This window comes from Orcinus orca, chromosome 11, assembly GCF_937001465.1.
Source record: "Orcinus orca chromosome 11, mOrcOrc1.1, whole genome shotgun sequence".
In the NCBI taxonomy this organism is placed as follows: domain Eukaryota; kingdom Metazoa; phylum Chordata; class Mammalia; order Artiodactyla; family Delphinidae; genus Orcinus; species Orcinus orca.
The window spans coordinates 45,047,436-45,068,111 of NC_064569.1; the positions used below are offsets into that span (position 1 = coordinate 45,047,436).

General features: G+C 50.0%; 2 protein-coding genes across 2 annotated transcripts; one reads left to right on the forward strand and one right to left on the reverse strand.

The window, feature by feature from the left end:
• Positions 1-1,098: 1,098 nt before the first annotated feature.
• Positions 1,099-6,228, reverse strand: LOC125960462 (17-beta-hydroxysteroid dehydrogenase type 6-like). The gene is made up of 2 exons (XM_049694495.1): positions 5,793-6,228; positions 1,099-2,504 (listed from the first exon to the last, which is right to left on the reverse strand). The coding sequence occupies exons 1-2, from the start codon at positions 6,226-6,228 to the stop codon at positions 2,347-2,349; spliced, it is 594 nt and encodes a 197-aa protein (XP_049550452.1). The 3' UTR covers positions 1,099-2,346.
• Positions 6,229-15,635: 9,407 nt separating this feature from the next.
• Positions 15,636-18,616, forward strand: GPR182 (G protein-coupled receptor 182). Its single transcript, XM_033440401.2, has 2 exons — positions 15,636-16,649; positions 17,168-18,616. The coding sequence occupies exon 2, from the start codon at positions 17,184-17,186 to the stop codon at positions 18,357-18,359; it is 1,176 nt and encodes a 391-aa protein (XP_033296292.1). The 5' UTR covers positions 15,636-16,649; positions 17,168-17,183; the 3' UTR covers positions 18,360-18,616.
• The last annotated feature ends 2,060 nt before the right edge of the window (positions 18,617-20,676 follow it).

Sequence of the window (20,676 nt, forward strand, 5' to 3'; positions counted from 1 at the left end):
GGTGTTCAGTAAAGATTAGCAGAAAACAAGACCGAGGTCCAGAAGTGACCCCCACTCTCCTCCACTGGAGGGTCGGGGGAGGGGATCTGGACCAGGGGACCCAGAGGTTGGCAGAGGATGGACGGTGGTGACTCTAAAGGAGGGGACAGAGGGAGGACCACAGAGAGAGGTTTCTGGTGAGAGAGAGACTAGATGTCCCCAAGGAAGGGTCTGGGCCCTGCCTGTCCCTTAGACACCTCTCCTTGTTTGTCCATCCTGTGTCTAACCCTGGGAACCCAGGTCACTTGATAAGCCCCAGAAAGACACATTAGCCCCTCACTTCTGTGGATGAAGGGATGACCTCACTTCCCTCTTCAAATCCCTCCTCAGGTCACCCCACTCACCCCTTCTCCTCTGTGAGGTCACCTGACTCTTTCTCTCGTAGGCACACACCCACTGCTGCCCAAGGCATCGGTCCCAATCACTGGGCCTGCGTAAACTTTTCAACTTTTATTTTCAGGAAAATATAATCAATGGAAATGCATGGTTTCAAGACAAAACAAAAATTGGTTTCTGTGTCCTCTGTCAGGACCCCTGTTGAGGACAGCCCTTTCCAGCCAAGGTCTGCTGAGTTGGCACCTAGGCTGCTGTGTCAGGCTGGTGGTCACCCTCCACACACACCCCTGTCTACAGGTGTCTTTGGAGGGGAGGGACCTTTACCTCCCCCAGACCACTTTTATCGCATGGGAGGGGGAGACTGGCCAGGGCCAAGGCACACCCAGAAGAGGTGGACAGGGGCAGAGGGTGGGGGGCCGAGACCCTGCCAGCTGCTCACACCCTCCCCAAAGGGTGGATTTTTCACAGCTGCATGTGGAACATGAGGCACTGAGAGGCCACTCAAGGAACAGGACACAGACGTGAGCTATTGACCCCTGTTCCTCAGCCACAAAACTTGTTCCTTTCTTCCTAATATCCCCAGAATCCTAAGTAATGTCCCAAGAGAAGCCTGAGGAGAAGGTGGGGACTGAGGTGGAATGGGTGTCCCCGGTGACATGAGAACGCCTCTCTCCACTTTATTTCCCTCCCTCTGATGCATCCCCTCCCCACAGAGTCCCCAACTCCCCCCTACCATGCACCCCAGTCTTTTGTTATAAAAAACAAGGCACGTCACTCATCATCCAGTTCTACAAGGATTAAGTCATTAGTCACTACATTGCTGACCTACAATATACCTTGAAAGGAATTCAGAACAAAGATTAGGATGAGGAACTCTGCTCTGGGAAAATAGCAAACAGGCCCTTACATAGAAATATTTCTGGAGAAATTCTTTATTACCCTGGAATCTTGCATCTTTCCGTACTTCAGAAAGCACTAAAATCATTAACTGAGTTATCTGTTCCTTGCGACTAGGAGTAACCTTCTACCTAGATGTATGCCTGATTGCACAACCCCTCAACCAAAGTCACATAGTTGCTGGTTTCTCCTTCTGCCTCTTTGGGGCAGGTCCTCAGAGGTATCTGAGAGACTCTACCCTGGGCCATAGTACGCAGGAAGACACTAAATCAACTCAACTCGCAGCTCTTACATTGTGGGTTTTTTTTTTCAAGTTGATGGTTTCAGGGCCTTAGCAGGCCTTGGGGATCTCCAGTAGATCATGGAGTCAATCAGGAAGGTGGGCAAGTAGCTCATGGGGAGAGAGATGTCCATGCCATCACAGCCAGGTGAGTATTGGATCTGGGGGTGGCAGGCGTCAGGGCATGATCCATGCAGTCCCACATGAGGAGATGTTCTCAGATCATCTTGGCTTCAGTATTTCAATTGACTTCATGACTATCCAGAAGGAGACGCCATACAAATAGATCCTCACTTCCCAGCCCTCCCACTTTTAGATCAACTTCAGGAAAAGGTTTCTAAAAAATTCTTGGTCCTGCCAGATCATGTTACAAATCATTCAAGCCGTGTGTGCCACCTCTTACCCCAGGGTCACACTCCAGACTAAAGCCCCTCTTGCTCTGTACCTGAGAGTATGCGCACCGCAGAAACTGAAGGTCTCTACAAACACTAGAAATAGACGCATCTGAAAATCAACTTGCCGTGAGTACGGGTATCTTCCATTTTGGGCTTCAGTTTCCTCTCCAGATAACACGGGGTTCCGATGAGACACTGGTCCCCAGGTCTACCAAGCCTGGATACTTTCCTTATGTTACAAGTTGACCACACGAGACCGTGGGGATGGAGCTCTTGTTCCCAGTGTGTGGGTGAGTCAGAGCCCGGAGGATGGACCTGAGACTGGAAGAGGTGCTAATGATGGACCCAGGCTTCCAGACAAGAGTTTGCTTCACTCCCCAAGGTCCACAGCTCACTCATCTAAGGCCAGGAATGTCTCCCCATAGAGTACCTTGACCTCTGGGATGGCCCGATCCTATGCAGCATGGAAACTTCAAGAAAGCACCTCAGGACTGGACATAGCGATCTTGACCAGGCTTGATCATAATTATTTTCACCCCAAAGTAGAGAGCTCTCTCCTGCAAGGGAGACAGGGAGAGGGGCAAGGACTTCAGAGGTCTTGCAAAACAAAACACAAAAATGCACCAAAAAACAAAGTCACCAAATTAAACTGTGTTGGGTAACTGGAAACCTCTGGAGAGTTGTAAAGTATAGAATCCAGGAGAAGAAATGTTATGATGATGGTATTACTTCTGTGTAAAATTTAAATATATTTCCAAATATTTTACAAACTTATAATTCTTAGCACTAAATCCTACCACTTATGAGGCAAGGTACCACTTAAATGCTATCTCCTCTTCTTCCCCTCACCTCTAATCAAACACCAAACTAGGCACAATTTACCTTTCCCATACTCCTCAGTCCCTTCTCTCCCCTCTTCCACCCGGGTAGCCCCCTGGACATCGTTCCTCTAAGGAACATCACCTTGCCTGTGGACACAGCTCCACACAATTAAAAGCACCCTCTCCCTGCAGCCCGTGGAGTCTCTCCCACAGATATGATTAAGTGGCTCCCTGGATAAATGGCTTCATGGGGTACACTCCCCACAGAGATCCCAGAACCTAAATACCGCAGCAGTTGAGCACATGGAAGGGCTGCACAGACAAATAATATCAGGTCCAATTCTGCCTCCGACACTTGGTGACTGTGGACCCTCACGCAAGGCAGGAATATGTTGATTCAAACTCCTTAGGCCTCGCACCCACCTGGACACCCAAAAGATAAAAGGGTGCTTCCCAGTGAAAGACCTACACAGAGCAGGAGAGAGGGACCTGGAAGGAAGGGCCTCTAATTCTCTGGTAATAGGAAACCCCTGTAAAAGGCTTCCCCAGAGCACAGAAGCAGGAGGACAGAGGAAGTGCATCCATCCCAGGCCAATAACTGAGGGGGTCTGAGAAGGCCTCAGCACTGTACTTGGACATGGAGAAGCTCCCACCAAAGAGAGACACCCGGCCCAACACTGGAGATATTGACGTCACGGCCCCTCGCCTTCTGCACTAGGGGCAGCAGACTCAGGGTCACCTCGATCACCCCCAACAGGTTCACGTCCAGTATCTTCATGAAGTTCTGTTTGGTCAGCCACTCATTGGGTGCGGTGGGCATGGAGATGTCGGCTTTATTCACCAGGCCCCAGACTCCTGGGAACTGTGAGGGCGAGAGGGCAATGCTGTGCTGGGCCCATAAGTGAGGACCCAGCTGTGGTTCCAAGTCACCTTCCACCCAGTGAGGACTTTAGGAGAGAGGCTGCAGGGGGAACGGCTGGAACAGAGACCAACATGCTGCCTGCGGGTTTGGGGAGACCAGACCCTGTAAGCGGTTGGAGGACAGAAGGTGCGCCACCCTCCTGACTCAATCTTCACGCCCAGCCCACTGCCTGGTGACAAGGGGCAAGCACCCCAGATTGGATGAAGGCAGGGACTGAGGCTGAGGAAATCTAGTGGGTCCATAGTCTGGAACTCGGAGGGTGAAGTTTTGTGTTTTCACAGTCCATGTTGTCCTTCCAGACGTTATCAATATTCACCTATATTTTCAGATTTTCTGACAGCTGCAGGACTGAGTGCCCAACAGCTACACACAGATAGACCATGAGGAAGGGAGGGGAAGAGAGGATTAAAAGACAATGGATAAAAGACAAAAACAAAAAGATGAGTAATATCTGGGTGGAGATTGGCTGGGTAGAACAGACCTGAAATCCCAGGTTTGGGAGAATGTGTTGACAGGCCTGGTATTGACCTCTAGGGCCTGGCTTTGAAATACCCGCATCGATACTGAGCAATGTTCCAGCAGGAATCTGGGGAATTCCACGGGGTAGGTTTTCAGGGGAAGGCAGGGCTGCCACTATTAACCACCCTCCCCCAAATCGGAATTTACACTTTGTCCCAGAAAAACCCACCCTCTCCTCCCACCCAAGGAGGCCACTCTGGCCCTAAGCCCCTCTATTCACAGGTCACCCAGCTTTCTGGAAACCTCTCCGCAAGACTCAGAGACGTGTACCAAGAATTTAAAGACTTAACCAACTAACAGAACTCAGAGCAGAAAAGCAGGGTCAGGGGAGTTGGGTGCAGGGTGTTGGAATTATTAATACACAGAGTTAGTCCCTCCCTTACTCTGTACCAAGTCTACCCTTGTAGGAATGTATATTCTCCCACCATATTTGACACCAAAGACCCAATCAACATACAGGGTTATATTATTGTACAACATGAGATATGTAGCCAATATTTTGTAATAACTGTAAATGGAATGTAACCTTTAAAAATTGTAAAAAGAATTTTTTAAGGCAAAAACAAACAAACCAAAAAACCAACAAACAAACAAAAATATGCATGGTTATAGACTAGAAAATTTGGTAAATAAATTTTATCAAGACGTCATTTACGTTCAACACAATGAATAAAATCTAGGAAACCATTACATATTATATCATGATGTACTGCCTTAGTAAGTAATGTTATTCTAAAGGATACAATATTCCATTATTAAAAATTATGTCTTTGAAATTTTTCTATTATATTGTAAAATTTATTAACTTCTTTTAATAAGTATCAAGATACCACTATATGCAAAATATAATACCATGTATGTCAAAATATTATCAGTACTTATCTCTGGGTGGTGAGATTTTGGGTGAGTTTGGTTTTCATCCCTGTACTTTTTCGTTTCCACAATGATCATGTTTTATATTTATACTAAGATAAAAGAAATTAATGTTCTTTCCCTCCCCAATAAAAAAAAGACAACTGTAGTAAACAAAAACAAAAAAACAAAAAGAAAAGAGAAGGTGACCCCACAGTAGTTTTCTGACCTTCCTTAGACAAGTCCTGACAGCTCAGTGTCGACATCTGAAAAATGCGTGACATTTAAACACAAGTTGGATGACTAGGGGTCACCAGCAAGAACATGATCAAGTACTGAGAACTCAGCTCAGCTCCAGTGCTGCACCCCAGCCCCCCATGCAGCCTTCCAGCCAGAGTGCCCATCTCCACCCGTCCTCCAGAATCTGCACCCTGATCCCCCTGGTCACTCAGCATCAAGGAACCCAGACCTCCTACTGACAGTGGAGGGGACACCAGACAGGAAGTCTGCAAGGACACATTCTCACCAGGGAAAACTCTCCCCCAGGCTGCAGAGCCTCAAGGTTGAGAGGTGGGTGTGGGATGGAAGAGGCTTGGCTGGTAAGCTGGATGAGGAGAAGAACACAGGGAGGACTTCAAGTCCTGGAAAACACCTTGGGAATCTTCCCAGGCAGCTGTCATGGGGTCTCCACTTCACAGAGAGGAATCAGACTTGAGAAATCTGGGTGGTACCTCTGTCCCTCGCATGTTCCTTTACCCACTTGGTGGCTGCAGTGATGCTCTCAGTCTTGGCGACGTCCAGGATCACTGTCTCCAGCCTGTCTGACGTCTGGCCCTTCAGCTGCTCCGCCCCCTGCACCATCAGACATGCATCCAGGACCCTCAAGCCTCGCAGGTCCAGCTGCCTGGCCAGCAGGTTCCCGAAGCCCGAGTCACAGCCCGTGATGAAGACGAACTTGTCCTGGAGGAGGCTCACCACCTGCCTCTCCCGGTACCAGCGCAGGAGGTAGTACAGGCCCACGAGGACCGCCAGGTACAGCCACATGGCTTTGCAGGGGACAGACACAGGCAGGCTGGGGTGAAACTCGAGTCTGGCTAGTGTCGAGACAGGAGGACTTAGAACACACACAATGTTGGTTGGCCAACCAGCCTCCAGGCTCTCTGGCATGGAGTCCTCAGGATTTTCCTGTTCACCCTCTTTAGTGACTATTATTGATTCTGGCCTCAATTTGCATGTTTATTTTTAGTACACTTAATTCATTTCTAATAGACATCATTGCATTTCCAAAACAACGCCTTGAGGATGAGAATACTTTTTTTTCCCAGCCACCTTTTCCTGGTTCCCCACTCCTCCCTGTTTCCTCCTGCCCACCTCTCCTCTCCCCCACCACCCCCCCGCACACACATTGGAACACTTATATCTCAGGTCTCATGGTTAAGGGCTGATTTCTTTACTTTTTTTGCTCAAGTGTGGGACCCGGGTCTTCCTGACCTACTGGAGATTCTTACATAGGGAATAAACATGGAATCAAGACACAAGTGGCTTCAAAACCCAGCTCTGCTGCCAACCAGCTGTGTGACCTTGGGCAGCTGGCTTAGCCTCTGAGCCTGGTCTCCTCCTCTGGCTCAGCTCCCAGAATTCACTCCTGAAAGACTAAGTCCCTCTCAGCCTCTCTAGGATTAGAAGGGGAAGGCAAACGAGAATAAGGTCTCTCCTGGTGAAGAGGTTCCCTGGGCCAGAAAGGTGTTCAGGAGAACAGCAGGGGTGTCTGATCTCAGAGGCAAGGAAGGAGAGGGACGACACACGCAATGGTGAGACGTCTCCCAGATGCCGGGCCAGGTGTTGGAAGGACTCACACAAAGCTGGTCTAACAGTTGTTCCCCTTTCACTCTGTGAAGATGCCCTGCCCACAGCCCTGGGTGCCCGGCTACATTGCCCTCTGCCCCTCCTGTGCTGAGTGAGGCCCTGCCCTGCCCGGCACCACACCCCGAATCCAGACCATTCAGACACTGAGAAAAGACTGACTTGAACGGGGATCATGGGATGGGCTGTGCAAACCTCCCCCCAGGCAGCGTGGGCTGTAAAGCCCAATAATTGGAAAGGTGTTAGTTCGGTTTGTATCAGGGTGATGATGGAGAGGAGGAGGGAGCTGCCCCCTCAGGAGACTAAGGAAAGGACCAGAGGCTGGACCCCAGAACAGCTGTGCATGCAGGGGCTTTCATGGTGTGGTGGTTAATACCATTTGTTAAAGGGGGTAGAATTATGATGAGTGGGGTGCCTACCCACTGGCACCCTTGTGGCCTCTGATGGACTGGGCTCCAGTCCCTGCTCAGGTCACCAACTGGACCTGCCTCGCCCCCCAGGAGAAAAAAACTGGGATGGTGTTGAGGCATGCTGAGGCTCCGAGGGACTTTGAGGAGGAGGACATCTTTGTCAATGCGGTTCTCCCTCCAGTGCGACCGGCTCCTGAAGGGAGCTACAGGAAGCAGCAGTGGTTTGTGTCCTTCAGGAGGTGCTAGCAGAAACCAGAGTCCTAATCAGTCCACTCTTCCCTGACTCTCTGGAGGGGACTCCCGGAGGTGGGCCCAACCCTCTTGAATACCTTTCCCCACGGGGATACAAAATGGCTCAATAGTCATTGTCTGGGGGAAGAGAAACGGCACGATGTTGGCTGGCCAACCTGCCTCCAGGCTCTCTGGCACGGAGTCCTCAAGATTTTCCTGTTCACCCTCTTTAGTGACTTCTGAATTTAGTGAAATCCAGAAGTTCCAGGTTAAGCCTGAAGCAATGGTTTCATGTTAATGAAGCCACACGGACTGTGCTGTGTGTGCTGAATTCTAGAGAATTGCTGCCTCAGATTCCCCCGAGGGCAAGGGCTGAGTCTCATCTTCTTGTATTTCCAGGACCTGGCAGTGCCTAGCATCTGACAGAGATGAATGAATGATCACCGCAACATCCTTTTCCCCTGCATTTCTTTTTTTTTTTTTTTTTTTTTGCGGTACGCGGGCCTCTCACTGCTGTGGCCTCTCCCGTTGCAGAGCACGGGCTCCAGACGCGCAGGCTCAGCGGCCATGGCTCACGGGCCCAGCCGCGGCATGTGGGATCTTCCCGGACCGGGGCACGAACCCGTGTCCCCTGCATCGGCAGGCGGACTCTCAACCGCTGCGCCACCAGGGAAGCTCTCTTTTTTTTTTTTAATAAATTTATTTTTATTTATTTATTTTTGGCTGCATTGGGTCTTCGTTGCTGTGTGCGGGCTTTCTCTAGTTGTGGCGAGGGGGTTGCCCAGCAGTTGTGGCGCACGGGCTTAGCTGCTCCAACAGCATGTGGGATATTCCCGGGCCAGGGCTCGAACCCGTGTCCCCCGCATTGGCAAGCAGATTCTTAACCACTGCGCCACCAGGGAAGTCCCTCCCCTGCATTTCTTACCTTGTCTGACAAGATGAAATTCCCTGAAGCTTCCGTCTCCCGCATCTTTATAATGGGGGAGGGGAATCCAGATGACTTCAGTGAGTCCTCTCAGCTCCAGCTCTCCAGGAGTCTAAGAATCCATATGTTGTCATCAAAATAGTGAAACTTTAGGAAGTTGGGCCCTCAGGAAGCACTGGAAAATTCAAGGGGAATTTCTGTGCAGCACACATTAGGTGCTCAAGATGAGTCAGTAGAAACAATAAATCTGCAATCAGAAAGGGAATGTTAGCACATCTACCGAGACCCAGGGAAGGTGCTTCGGGTCAGGAGGTGGGGGAATCTGAGTGAGGAACAGAAGAAAGGGGAGGTATGGAAAAGTGAAGGGGTGGGGCGGAATACTGAGGCCTTCCAGGAGGCTGCTGGGTGGGGCCGATTTTCCCTGGGGTAATGGTACCCAGGGCCCTTCCAGTCTCTCTCAGTCTCTCCAAGCTTCCTCTTCCTCAGACTAATGTGCACATCCCCACACACACTTTCCCAAGAGAGAAACCATGAGAGGAAACAGTTGTCCTTCATCTTGTGGAAGGATAAGGGCTGGGAGAAAAGGCAACTCATCTTCCCTTTCTCAAGCGCTTCCCTAGATCATCCCACACATCTCTCAGCCTCCATAAAGGGGGCTTCTCCCCCAACCAAGAAATATCCCAGAACTCCCAGGGCTCAGTCCGCTTCATGGAAGTGTTGGTCCTACCCCATTTTCTCATCCTAGTCCCTATCCATGAGAAGCTCTTCTACTAGGGTGGTCATTTTTAACCTTTTGGATATCATGGACCCCTTTTCTTTTTAATAAATTTATTTATTTGTTTTTATTTTTGGCTGTGTTGGGTCTTCGTTGCTGCGCGTGGGCTTTCTCTAGTTGAGGCAAGCGGGGGCTACTCTTTGTTGCTGTGCTCAGCCTTCTCATTGTTATGGCTTTTCTTGTTGCCGAGCATGGGCTCTAGAGCGCAGGCTCAGTAGTTGTGGTGCACGGGCTTAGTTGCTCCGTGACATGTGGGATCTTCCCGGGCCAGGGATCGAACCCGTGTCCCCTGCATTGGCAGGTGGATTCTTAACCACTGCGCCACCAGGGAAGCCCCATCATGGACCCCTTTGAGCACCCAAGGAAGGCTCGAAGCCCCATAAAAATGACAACACAACAGGCAGGATTTTGTACCTAATTTTCGGTGAGTTCACAGACCACCTAAAGCCATTAGGTGCCAGCATCCAGGTCAAGAATCCCTGCAGTAAGAGTTTACTGAACTACTAGCAGAGAGACTCAGGCGAGTTGTTGAATCTCTCTGTGCCTCAGTCTCCTTGTCTACAATAGAACCCACACCTCATTGAGTTGTTGCCAGGATTAAATGAGGTGATACTTGGAAAGCACATTGCAGTCATGCCTGGCAAATGTAACTGTGATAGCTGTGAGCTCTCACTGTTACTCCATCTCTTCTGTGGTGATTCATAGTGGCATTTGTGGTTCTTGACCTTCTGTGTAAGAAACACAATGTCAGATACTAAATAAAAGAGGAAGCTGGTGTTGATCCAGTTCAGAGAGAAAAAAAAATCGTTAGTGTCGGTGGGACTAGGGAGAGGATCTCAAGGTCAATTCCACAAAAAAGGGATTTCTCCCTCCTCATCTCCAAGAAGCAGAACACGGGGCATGTTTATGCCAAGCACTTTACATATACAATGTCATGTATCTCATACAGTAATCCTGCAAGGAAGCACCATTATCCTCATTTTACATATAAAGAAAGTGCGGCTCAGGAAGATAAAGCGACTTGCCCAAAGTCACACAGCTACCAAGTGGTGGGACAAGGTGTCAAAGGCAGGTCTGGTCCCCAAGCTAGTGTTCTCTCTACTGTCTCCGGGATGAGTGAGGGAGCAGGGGAGAGCCGAGCAGAGCAAGGATAGGGTCACTGGGCCACATCCATCTTTGGGGAGCCTGGGGAGCTCCCGATCTGGGGTTCCTGGGTAGACAAGGCTGCGTCCCTGGTGTGGGGCAAAGCCATGGCAGGAGGGCAGAGCAACTTCCGAGGCTGGACTTGTCTTCTGCACTCAGTGAGCTTCTGGAAGCTCAGGCTGGGGAAGGAAGGACAATGGTTGTCAAACTCCTCAGCCTTGACCTGTCCACAGTCCACCTGCCCTCGCACACAAAGTAGGGTCCTTTGCCACACGAGCCGGGCAAGTGGGGCAATTCCTGGAACAGCCCACCCCACCCCTTCCTCCAGGGTCCAGGCACAAGCTCTTGGCCCTCCCAACCCTGGGAAGCTGCCTGCCTTTATCTGTGTCTTCCAATAACTCCTTCCTGGTACCTTCCTTCCTTTCTGATTGTGATTACAATATCTTGTCTATATTTTGGGGGGGGGAAATGGGGGGGAGGGAGAGGAAGGAAAAAGAGTAAATTTCCAGGAATTGTTTTGCTGCTGCTGCTCCTGTTGCTTGGAGCAAAGCTGTTTGCCCCCCTCCTCCTGCCCAGGCTGGCAAGGAGCCTGGGATCCTGCCCCTCCCTCTTTCCCTTCCTTCCAGTCTCTCTTTCCAGCTGCCTCCCTCCTCCCTCCAAAGAAAAACACCCACATGAAAACTGCAGAGTTATCACTCATTCCTTCCTGAGGGGGCAGCTTTCCCTCTGTGCCTCTGCCAGAAGGAGCCACCATCACTTCCTCTTGCTGCAAATACACATTGGGAGGTGGGGGCGGGCGGGGGGAGGGCTGGGAGCAGGTGGAGGTAAGGCGGCAGGGGGTGACGTCTCCACGTGGGAGGGAGAAGGTCCTGGGTAGAAGATTCAGAGACCCAGGACTGAACCAGTAAAATGCAGTCTTGAGAGGAAGGGAAATGACCATGGGTCAGAATGTGTGGTCCCTGTGGAGAGAATAGAAGGCAGAACTAGGGTTTTTTCTGGCGGGTTCTTGGTCCAGTAGAGCCTCCATCTGCATGGGTCAAAGGCATGGAGAAGGAAGTGCGAATTCTCAGAAGGCTCCTTGCTGAAAAGAGATAGCCATAGGGTAGAAACGGAGATCCTAAACAGAGAGAGTAGAGCTGTCTGAAAAATCAAGGTAACCCACATTTTAGGGATTCCCTGCTGGTCCGGTGATTAGGACTCAGCGCTTTCACTGCTGGGGGCCTGGGTTCGATCCCTGGTCGGGCAACTAAGCTTCCACAGGCCGCAAGGCATGGCAGACCACACACACACACACATTTTACTTCGTCACAGCTCATCATGACAGATTTCTTGACCTAGGAGTGATCTGATGTGTGAGTGGAAGTGTGACATAATAAATATTTGGTCTCTGCTCCCAGTTCCTCACACAGAGCTCCTAAAACCCTTGTAATTTCCTGAGTGATGCAAGTGATAGGAGCATCTTACACAGAATTCCTAAACCCCTTGGAAATTCCTGGGTGATAGGAATGTCTTTTGTTCTAATGAGATGACTCTTGGTGGGCTCCAGGAAGGCTTCAGGATGGGGCTGGTCACCAGAAAGACCAAGTCTTGATTAGAAGCTTAGAACTTTTAGCTGCACTCCCACCATCCTCTGGAAAGAAGAATGGGGTTGGAGATTAACTTAATAATTGATCATGCCTATGTGATGAAGCCGCCATTAAAATTCCTAAACTGGGCTTCCCTGGTGGCACAGTGGTTGAGGGTCCGCCTGCCGATGCGGGGGACGCGGGTTCGTGCCCCGGTCTGGGAGGATCCCACATGCCGCGGAGCCGCTGGGCCTGTGGGCCGTGGCCACTGGGCCTGCGCGTCCGGAGCCTGTGCTCCGCAACGGGAGAGGCCGCAGCGGTGAGAGGCCTGCGTACCGCAAAACAAAAAAACAAAACAAAACAAAACAATTTCCTAAACTATGAGGTTCAGAGAACTTCTGGGTTGGTGAACGCATCCAAGTGCCAGGAGGGCGGTGCATTCCAACTCCACAAGGACAGACCTTACCCTATGTACCTCTTTATCTGGTTGTTCATTTGTATCCTTTATAATAAAACAGAAAACATAAGCAGAAGCAAACTATCAAAATTGCCAGGAGGGGGGTTGTGGGAACACCTGTCTTTGCAGTCATGTTGGACAGAAGTGTGGGTACCTAGGGGAACCCATTGATTGCATCTAAAGTAAGGAAAATCTTGTGAGACTGAGCCCTTAAACCTGTGGAGTTGGACACTAACTCCAGGTGGTTGGTGTCAGAATTGAATTAAATTACAGAACACCCAATTGATGTCTGGAGAGTTGGAAAACTGGTTGGTTTGGGGGAGAAAACTCTACACATTTGGTGTCAGAAGTGTCATGAGTAGAGAAACAGTTTTTCTAGAGGAGGCCTTAAGAAAACTGAAAATTAAAAATATTCCCTTCCATGGAGATGGTTGGTGGTGATGGTTGCTCAACAATGTGAATGCACTTAATGCTACTGAACTGTATACTTTAAAATAGCCACAATGGTAAATTTGATGTTACGTTTATTTTACTACAATTTAAAAAGTCAATTAGCAGACTTTTAAAAAATCCCCTCCTTGAATGGATAAACAAAATGTGGTATATCCATGCAATGGAATATTACTCAGCCTCAAAAAGGAGTGAAGCACAGATACAGGCTACAACACAGATGAACCTCAAAAATGTTATGCTAAGTGATGTAAATCAATGAAGTTAGAACACTCCCTCACACCATACACACACACACACACACACACACACACACACAAACTCAAAATGGCTTAAAGACAAATGTTAAGATAGGACACCATAAAACTCCTAGAAGAGGACACAGGCAAAACATTCTCTGATATAAATTGTGGCAATGTTTTCTTAGGTCAGTCTCTTAAGGCAATAGAAATAAAAGCAAAAATAAACAAATGGGACCTAATCAAACTTACAAGCTTTTGCACAGCAAAGGAAACCATAAACAAAATGACAAGACAACCTACAGAATGGGAGAAAATATTTGCAAATGATGCAACCAACAAAGGCTTAATTTCCAAAATATACAAACAGCTCATACAACTCAATAACAACAACAAAAACCCAATCAAAAAATGGGCAGAAGGGAACTTCCCTGGTGGTCCAATGGTTAAGACTCTGTGTTTCCAATGCAGGGGTCATGGGTTCGATCCCTGGTGGGGGAACTAAGATCCCACATGCTGCATGGCATGGCTAATAAATAATAATAATAAATGGGCAGAAGACTGAGAGAGACATTTCTCCAAAGAAGACAGACAGGGACTTCCCTGGTAGTGTAGTGGTTAAGAATCCGCCTGCCAAGGCAGGGGACACGGGTTCGAGCCCTGGTCCGGGAAGATACCACATGCCACGGAGCAACTAAGCCTGTGTGCCACAACTACTGAGCCTGTACTCTAGAGCCTGCGAGCCACAACTACCAAGCCCATGCGCCTAGAGCCCATGCTCTGCAACAATAGAAGCCACCGCAATGAGAAGCCCTCACACTGCAACGAAGAGTAGCCCCCACTCGCCGCAACTAGAGAAAGCCTGCGCAGAGCAACGAAGACCCAACGTAGCCAAAAATAAATAAATACATTTTTAAAAATAAATAAAAATCCTTAAAAAAAAAAAGACATACAGATGGCCAATAGGCACATGAAAAATGCTCAACATTGCTAATTATCAGAGAAATGCAAATCAAAACTACAATGAAGTATCACCTCACACCAGTCAGAATGGCCATCATTAAAAAGTCTACAAATAAACTGAGAGAGTGGCATGGACATATATACACTACCAAACGTAAAATAGATAGCTAGTGGGAAGCAGCTGCATAGCACAGGGAGATCAGCTCAGTGCTTCGTGAGGGGTGGGATAGGGAGGGTGGGAGGGAGGGAGACGCAAGAGGGAAGAGATATGGGAACATACGTATATGAATAACTGATTCACTTTGTTATAAAGTAGAAACTAACACACCATTGTAAAGCAATTATACTCCAATAAAGATGTTAAAAAAAATGTCTACAAATAACAAATGCTGGAGAGGATGTGGAGAAAAGGGAACCCTCCTACATACACTGTTGGTGGGAATGTAAATTGGTGCAGCCACTATGGAAAACAGTATGGAGTTTCCTTACAAAACTAAAAATAGAGTTGCCATATGATCCATCAATCCCACTCCTGGGCATATATCTGGAAAAGACAAAAATAATAATTTGAAAAGATACATGCACCCCACTGTTCATAGCACTATTTGCAATACTCATGACATGGAAGCAACCTAAATGTCCATTGACAGATGAATGGATAAAGAAGATGTGGTGTGTGTGTGTGTGTATATATATATATATATATATATCAGCCATAAAAAAGAAAGAAATAATGCCATTTGCAGCAACATGGATGGACCTAGAGATTATCATACTAAGTGAAGTAAGTCAGACAGAGAAAGATAAATACCATATGATATCACATGTGAATCTAAAATATGATACAAATGAACTTATTTACAAAACAGAAACAGACTCACAGACATAGAAAACAAATGTATGGTTACCAAAGGGGAAAGGCAGTGGGGGAGGGATAAATTAGGAGTTTGGGATTAGCAGATACAAACCACTGTATATAAAATAGATAAACAACAAGGTCCTACTGTATAGCATAGGGAACTATATTCAATATCTTATAATAAACCATGATGGAAAAGAATATGAAAAAGAATATATATATATATATATATATATAAAACTGAATCACCTTGCTATACACCAGAAACTAACACAACATTGTAAATCAACTATATTTCAATAAAAAAAATTTTTAACATTATGCTAAGTGAAAAAAAAGAGACACAAAGGTCACACGCATGATTTGACTGATATTAAATACCCTTAATAGGTAAATCCACAGAGACAGGAAGCAGAAGGGTGGTTACCAGGTGGCTGCCAGGGGCTGAGGGGTGAGGGGATCTGAGACTGCATGCTTAATGGGTGTGGTGTTTTCTTTTGGGGTGATGAAAATATTTTGGAATTAGATAGAAGTGGTGGTTGCACAACAACGTGAATACTAAATGCCATTGAATTGTAAACTCTAAAATAGTTAATATTGTCATAGGGATCTCACCTCGATTAAATTTAATCCCCTCCAGCCAGCACACCCTTGGCCCTACAGCCTACAAAACATGGGCCCAGCTCCAGGCGGTTCTGCTCTCTTTTTGCTGCTGCTGTGTGGCTTGTGTGAGACAGGCAACGTCTCTGGATAAGGAAGCCCATCCTCCCTCCCCGCAGAGGTACCTCAGGGATCAAATGACTAACTGAGGTGAAAGAGCTCTGAGAAGCAGGATGCTCTGCTGACACGATGCTCACCAACAACACAAATCCAGGGGCTCCAAGCCTTCCCCTTGGCTTGGAGGGAGAGAGAAGCCTGGTGTCTGTCTTCTCTCTCTCTCCCTCTCTCTCTCCTCCACACTTGGCCAGAGCAGTATGAGCTGTAGGGGGGAGAATGCTGTTCTCCTTCCCCTCCCCATCCAGGAGTCTCCCCGAAGCTCAACACGGCCCCTTCCCCACCCACGTTCAGTCTACCTCTCTCTCCAGATTCTCACCTCAGATCACAAAGTGAAGGCTGGGGGAATGGCAGGGGTGGCCATTCAGCAAAAGAGCCAGAGTGATTACGTCTGAATAATTTTCAGATTTATTTTAGCCCTCCCACTCCCATCCAGTTCTGCTTCAGTAGGTATCAAGACAGACAGGGGAGAGTGGAATGCCAATCCCATTTATCGGGTGGAAAACACATACATACGTAAAGCGTTAGCACGTCACTTTGATGGCTCATTTAATTCTCACAGACACCCGTATTAGTAGATACTATTGCTGTCCCATTTTGCAGAGGAGAGAACTGAGGCTTAAAGAGGTAAATTCACACAGCCACAGGAGTCTGGAATTTAACGCTTGCAGCCTGACTCCTCCCTGTCACCGCTACACTGGATGTTTTGCTGTGACTTCCCCTCTAACTGGATTGGGGGAAGGCAGGAAAAACCCCGACCCTCTCCCACAGAGCCTCAGCCAGTGATACTGCTTCCCGGATGAGAAGGGCGGCCCTGAAGCCCGCAGCAAAGCCAGCCCCACGGCCACGGTCCCTCCAGCCTCCCCGCAGCTCCACAGCAGTCCAGACCTGCCGGCCCTCCAGGACCGGAGGTGCTCCCAACAGGGAAACTCAGGTGAGTGTTGCCCTCTCTCAGGGAAGAAGGCAGTGGAGTTTGGAGACGATTGGCTTCCCTGCACGATCCACAGATGTTCCCAGGGATGAACTGGAAGTGTGTGTGTCTGTGCCTGTGTTTGTGTATGTGTGTCCCATACACAAGGCCCAAATAGCAAGACAGAGCAAGAGCCCCTAAGGAAGGCCTGTGTGAAAGGGCCAAAGGGTGAAGCGCCAGGAGAGAAGTGGAGGTTGAGCCCACCTGGGCTGGAGGAGGGCGGGACTGGCCGGGCCGGGGAGAAGGCGTTTGGCCTCTGGTCTCTCCCACCACTGAGACCCCTTAACAAAATATTTGTGTTCGTGGGTTAAAGCCGGCAGTGAGCCGTGTGCTATTTATTCACGGTTTGAATGTTACACTTCCCTTTCTTGCCTCTTCAGACGCAGGATCTTTCCCCGAAGCCCCCGTGGCCTGCGGCCTTGGGAACACCAGGCTGCTTTCGAGGCCTCCCCTCTCTTCCAACCCTCCCTTCTCTCCACTAGGCACTTGCTGGTCCTCATGTCGGCCCCGGGGCCCAGCGTGGCGCCCGCCAGCGAGGCGGGAGAGATCCACAACTGGACGGAACTGCTCCACTTCTTCAACCACACCCTGCCCGAGTGCCACATGGAGCTCAGCGAGAGCACCAAGCGAGTGGCCCTGTTCGTGCTCTACCTGGCTGTCTTCGTGGTCGGGCTGGTGGAGAACCTGCTGGTGATCTGCGTCAACTGGCGCGGGGCGGCCCGCGCAGGGCTGCTGCGCCTCTACGTCCTCAACATGGCCATCGCCGACCTGGGCATCGTCCTGTCCCTGCCCGTGTGGATGCTGGAGGTCACGCTGGACTACACCTGGCTCTGGGGCAGCTTCTCCTGCCGCTTCACTCACTACTTCTACTTTGCCAACATGTACAGCAGCATCTTCTTCCTGGTGTGCCTCAGCATCGACCGCTACGTCACCCTCACCAACGCCTCTCCCTCCTGGCAGCGCCACCAGCATCGAGGGCGGCGGGCCGTGTGCGCCGGGGTCTGGGTCCTCTCAGCCCTCATCCCGCTGCCCGAGGTGGTCCACATCCGGCTGGTGGAGAGCTTTGAGCCCATGTGCCTCTTCATGGCGCCCTTTGAAACGTACAGCACATGGGCCCTGACGGTGGCCCTGTCCACCACCGTCCTGGGCTTCCTGCTGCCCTTCCCTCTCATTGCGGTCTTCAACGTGCTGACGGCCTGCCGGCTTCGGCGGGCAGGACAGCCTGAGGGCCGGCGCCACTGCCTGCTGGTGTGTGCCTACATTGCCGTCTTTGTCACCTGCTGGCTGCCCTACCATGTGACCCTGCTGCTGATCACACTGCATGGGACCCACATCTCCCTCCACTGCTATCTGGCCCACCTGCTCTACTTCTTCTACGACATCATTGACTGCTTCTCCATGCTGCACTGCGTCATCAACCCCATCCTGTACAACTTTCTCAGCCCGAGCTTCCGGGGCCGGCTGCTCAATGCTGTGGTCCATTACCTTCCCAAGGTCCAGGCCAGGGAGGGCAGACATGCTTCCTCCTCCTCCTCCTCCACCCAGCATTCCATCGTCATCACCAAGGAGGGCAGCCAGCCCCCTGCAGCCAGCCCCCGCCACCACCCAAGCCTGAACTTCCAGGCAGCAGACACCCCACCCACCTCTGCTCCTCGGGCTCTTATAGCCAGCTGAGGAAGATTCCAGTCTCCTCTACCAGCCAAGTAGAAAGCTGGAAGTGTAGGTGAGAGATCGGGGGGGGGGGCGGGGGGAGAGGGTCAGAGCCCTCATGGCCGAATTTTGAGTATGTCTTAAAATATTGAAGTCGGGGGATGGGGTGGGAGGCAGGGAGGGAGAGGGAACGGGTCCTTGGCGTTGTACCATTCGACACGGTCCCTGTGCCGAAGGGAGACACGCAGGGGAAAAGGAGAAATAAAGAATAGAGACAGACATGACTCTGGATCTCTGAAAAAGTCTGCACTGCAAGCTGGGACTGGGAAGGGAGCTGAAGCTAAAGAGATGCTCAGCGGAAACCAGACGCACCCGTTTCAGAAACCACGCTGGCCGGAAAGAGTGAGCTCCACAGGAACCCCACACAACTTTCCTTTTGTGTTTGTGCTTGTTGATCTCCTAGCACACATGTAGGCTACAGGGACAAGAGGCCAGAGGCCAAGGAGCCAGGAGGCCTCAGGAGGCTGTTTTCTAGCAGTGCATCCTCAGTGTGATGATAAATGGAGGGGGTGGGCAGTGGGGACAGCAGGGGCGGGGTGAAGCTGAGGTCTCAGACAGGCACCCTGCAGCTGGGCCGGCTCGAGGATTCTCCACCCCCACCATGCAGGAAAGGGCTCCATTTCCTTGCTGATACTCTCCCCTTTGTCCATCCTGATCCCCTCCCCCCAAAGCAGAGGCGCTGTCCCAGAGTCCACGCTCCTCGTAGCCCATCTTCCCCCAGCTCTGGGTCTAGCAGGTTTCCAGACTTCTACCCTCAGTCCCTCCCTTTCTCTCCAGATCATAGGAAAATATCAAGACATCCACTCTGGGAGCAGACTTCGGGACAGGCAGCAGGAGGCACTGACAAGTGCTCTGTCCCTCAGCCTTTGCCCCTGCACGGGGTGGGGAAGTGGAAATCTTCCAATTCTGCCACAGGGCAGAGTTCTGGTGTCCTCCTAAGTCAGGTCTCACCCTCAGACTTCTTTCTTCCTGGCCAAGTCGTCTCATAATTTTCCTGTCCAGCAACTTCTATTAACACTTGTCCTATAGACAGGAAAAGAAGTCCTCTTGTTAACAAGGAGGTCTTCTGGAAAGGGCTCATTTATCAGTTTGGGAAACTAGGACCACGTCCGTGAAGCACTCTGACTGAAGTAGAGCCTACGAGCAGGTCCCAGCCCACCAGTGCCGAGCCCTCCGCCTCTCCATCCTGCCTGTGGAGAACGAGAGGTTTGTGGACACACTCACTGAGACCTTCTGTCCTACTCAAGTGCTCAGTATGTCAGGAATGTTTAACTTGGAATAACCACTCGCTGACCTAGAGCACCATCTCCTCTGCACTTAGAAATCTGAGACTGTATTCACCAGATGCATTAAACATGTGCTCCAGCGGTGTATGAACCCGTTTGTCAGGAGCACAGAGGGAAATCTGTGTCTAACTCCCCCTGCTCATTGGGCCCAAACCTGAAAAAGGGCCTTTTCTTTTCTTTTTTTTTAAGAGTCTTAATGCTTCAAACAGCTGCTTGGTGGCGCAGACCTGAAACCTTTCTCAGCCAGGGGAGTTTGGGCTGTGACTTGGCGCTGCAGTAAGGGCTGACCTAACAAGGCACAGAATGTATTAGACAGACTTTCCTCACTTGTGCCCACATAAAAACCCAGCCCAGACCCAATGCCCTTATCACTGGCCCCTCTGCCTCAGGGTCCAGAAGTTGTCTCAAGGAAACCCAGTTTTACATCTCTGTCACACCCCAGATTACCTGAGGCCACTTTCCCAACATCTTCTCTTCTCGTGGACTCCATTTTGGCAACCAGTGACCATCCTGGCGGCACAAATACTTCCTTAGGGCCTGAGAGGAGAACGCGTGTGCCGACAGCAGCAAGGCCCTCTGCTCTGCATTTGCAGTGCACTGATGGGGGCCTGGGCCCAAGCAGTGTGCTCTGAGACCAAATGGACCACATCGCACCCTGACTTCTAGAGAGGCCTGTCTCTTCTCTGTGGGGGGACATTTGTTACCAACCTCATGAAATCATGCCGAACCTCCGCCCCCTTCTCTGAATCTGCCTCTCTCCACTCTGACATATCACGTCGTGGTGAATGAAATGGCGCTGGCAAGACAATCTGCGGCCAAATCTCTGGTCCACCCAGACATTAGCAGAGTCCCACTGCTCTCTCTGGGCCAACAGAAGATTCCCCCAGAGATGGTCCCTCTGAAAAGGCTGGGCCATTGAGTTAATTTTCCACTAAAAACAGATCAAGTCCGGGGAATTCCAGCTACAGGAAAGGAAAATGTGCACCTGAAAGAGT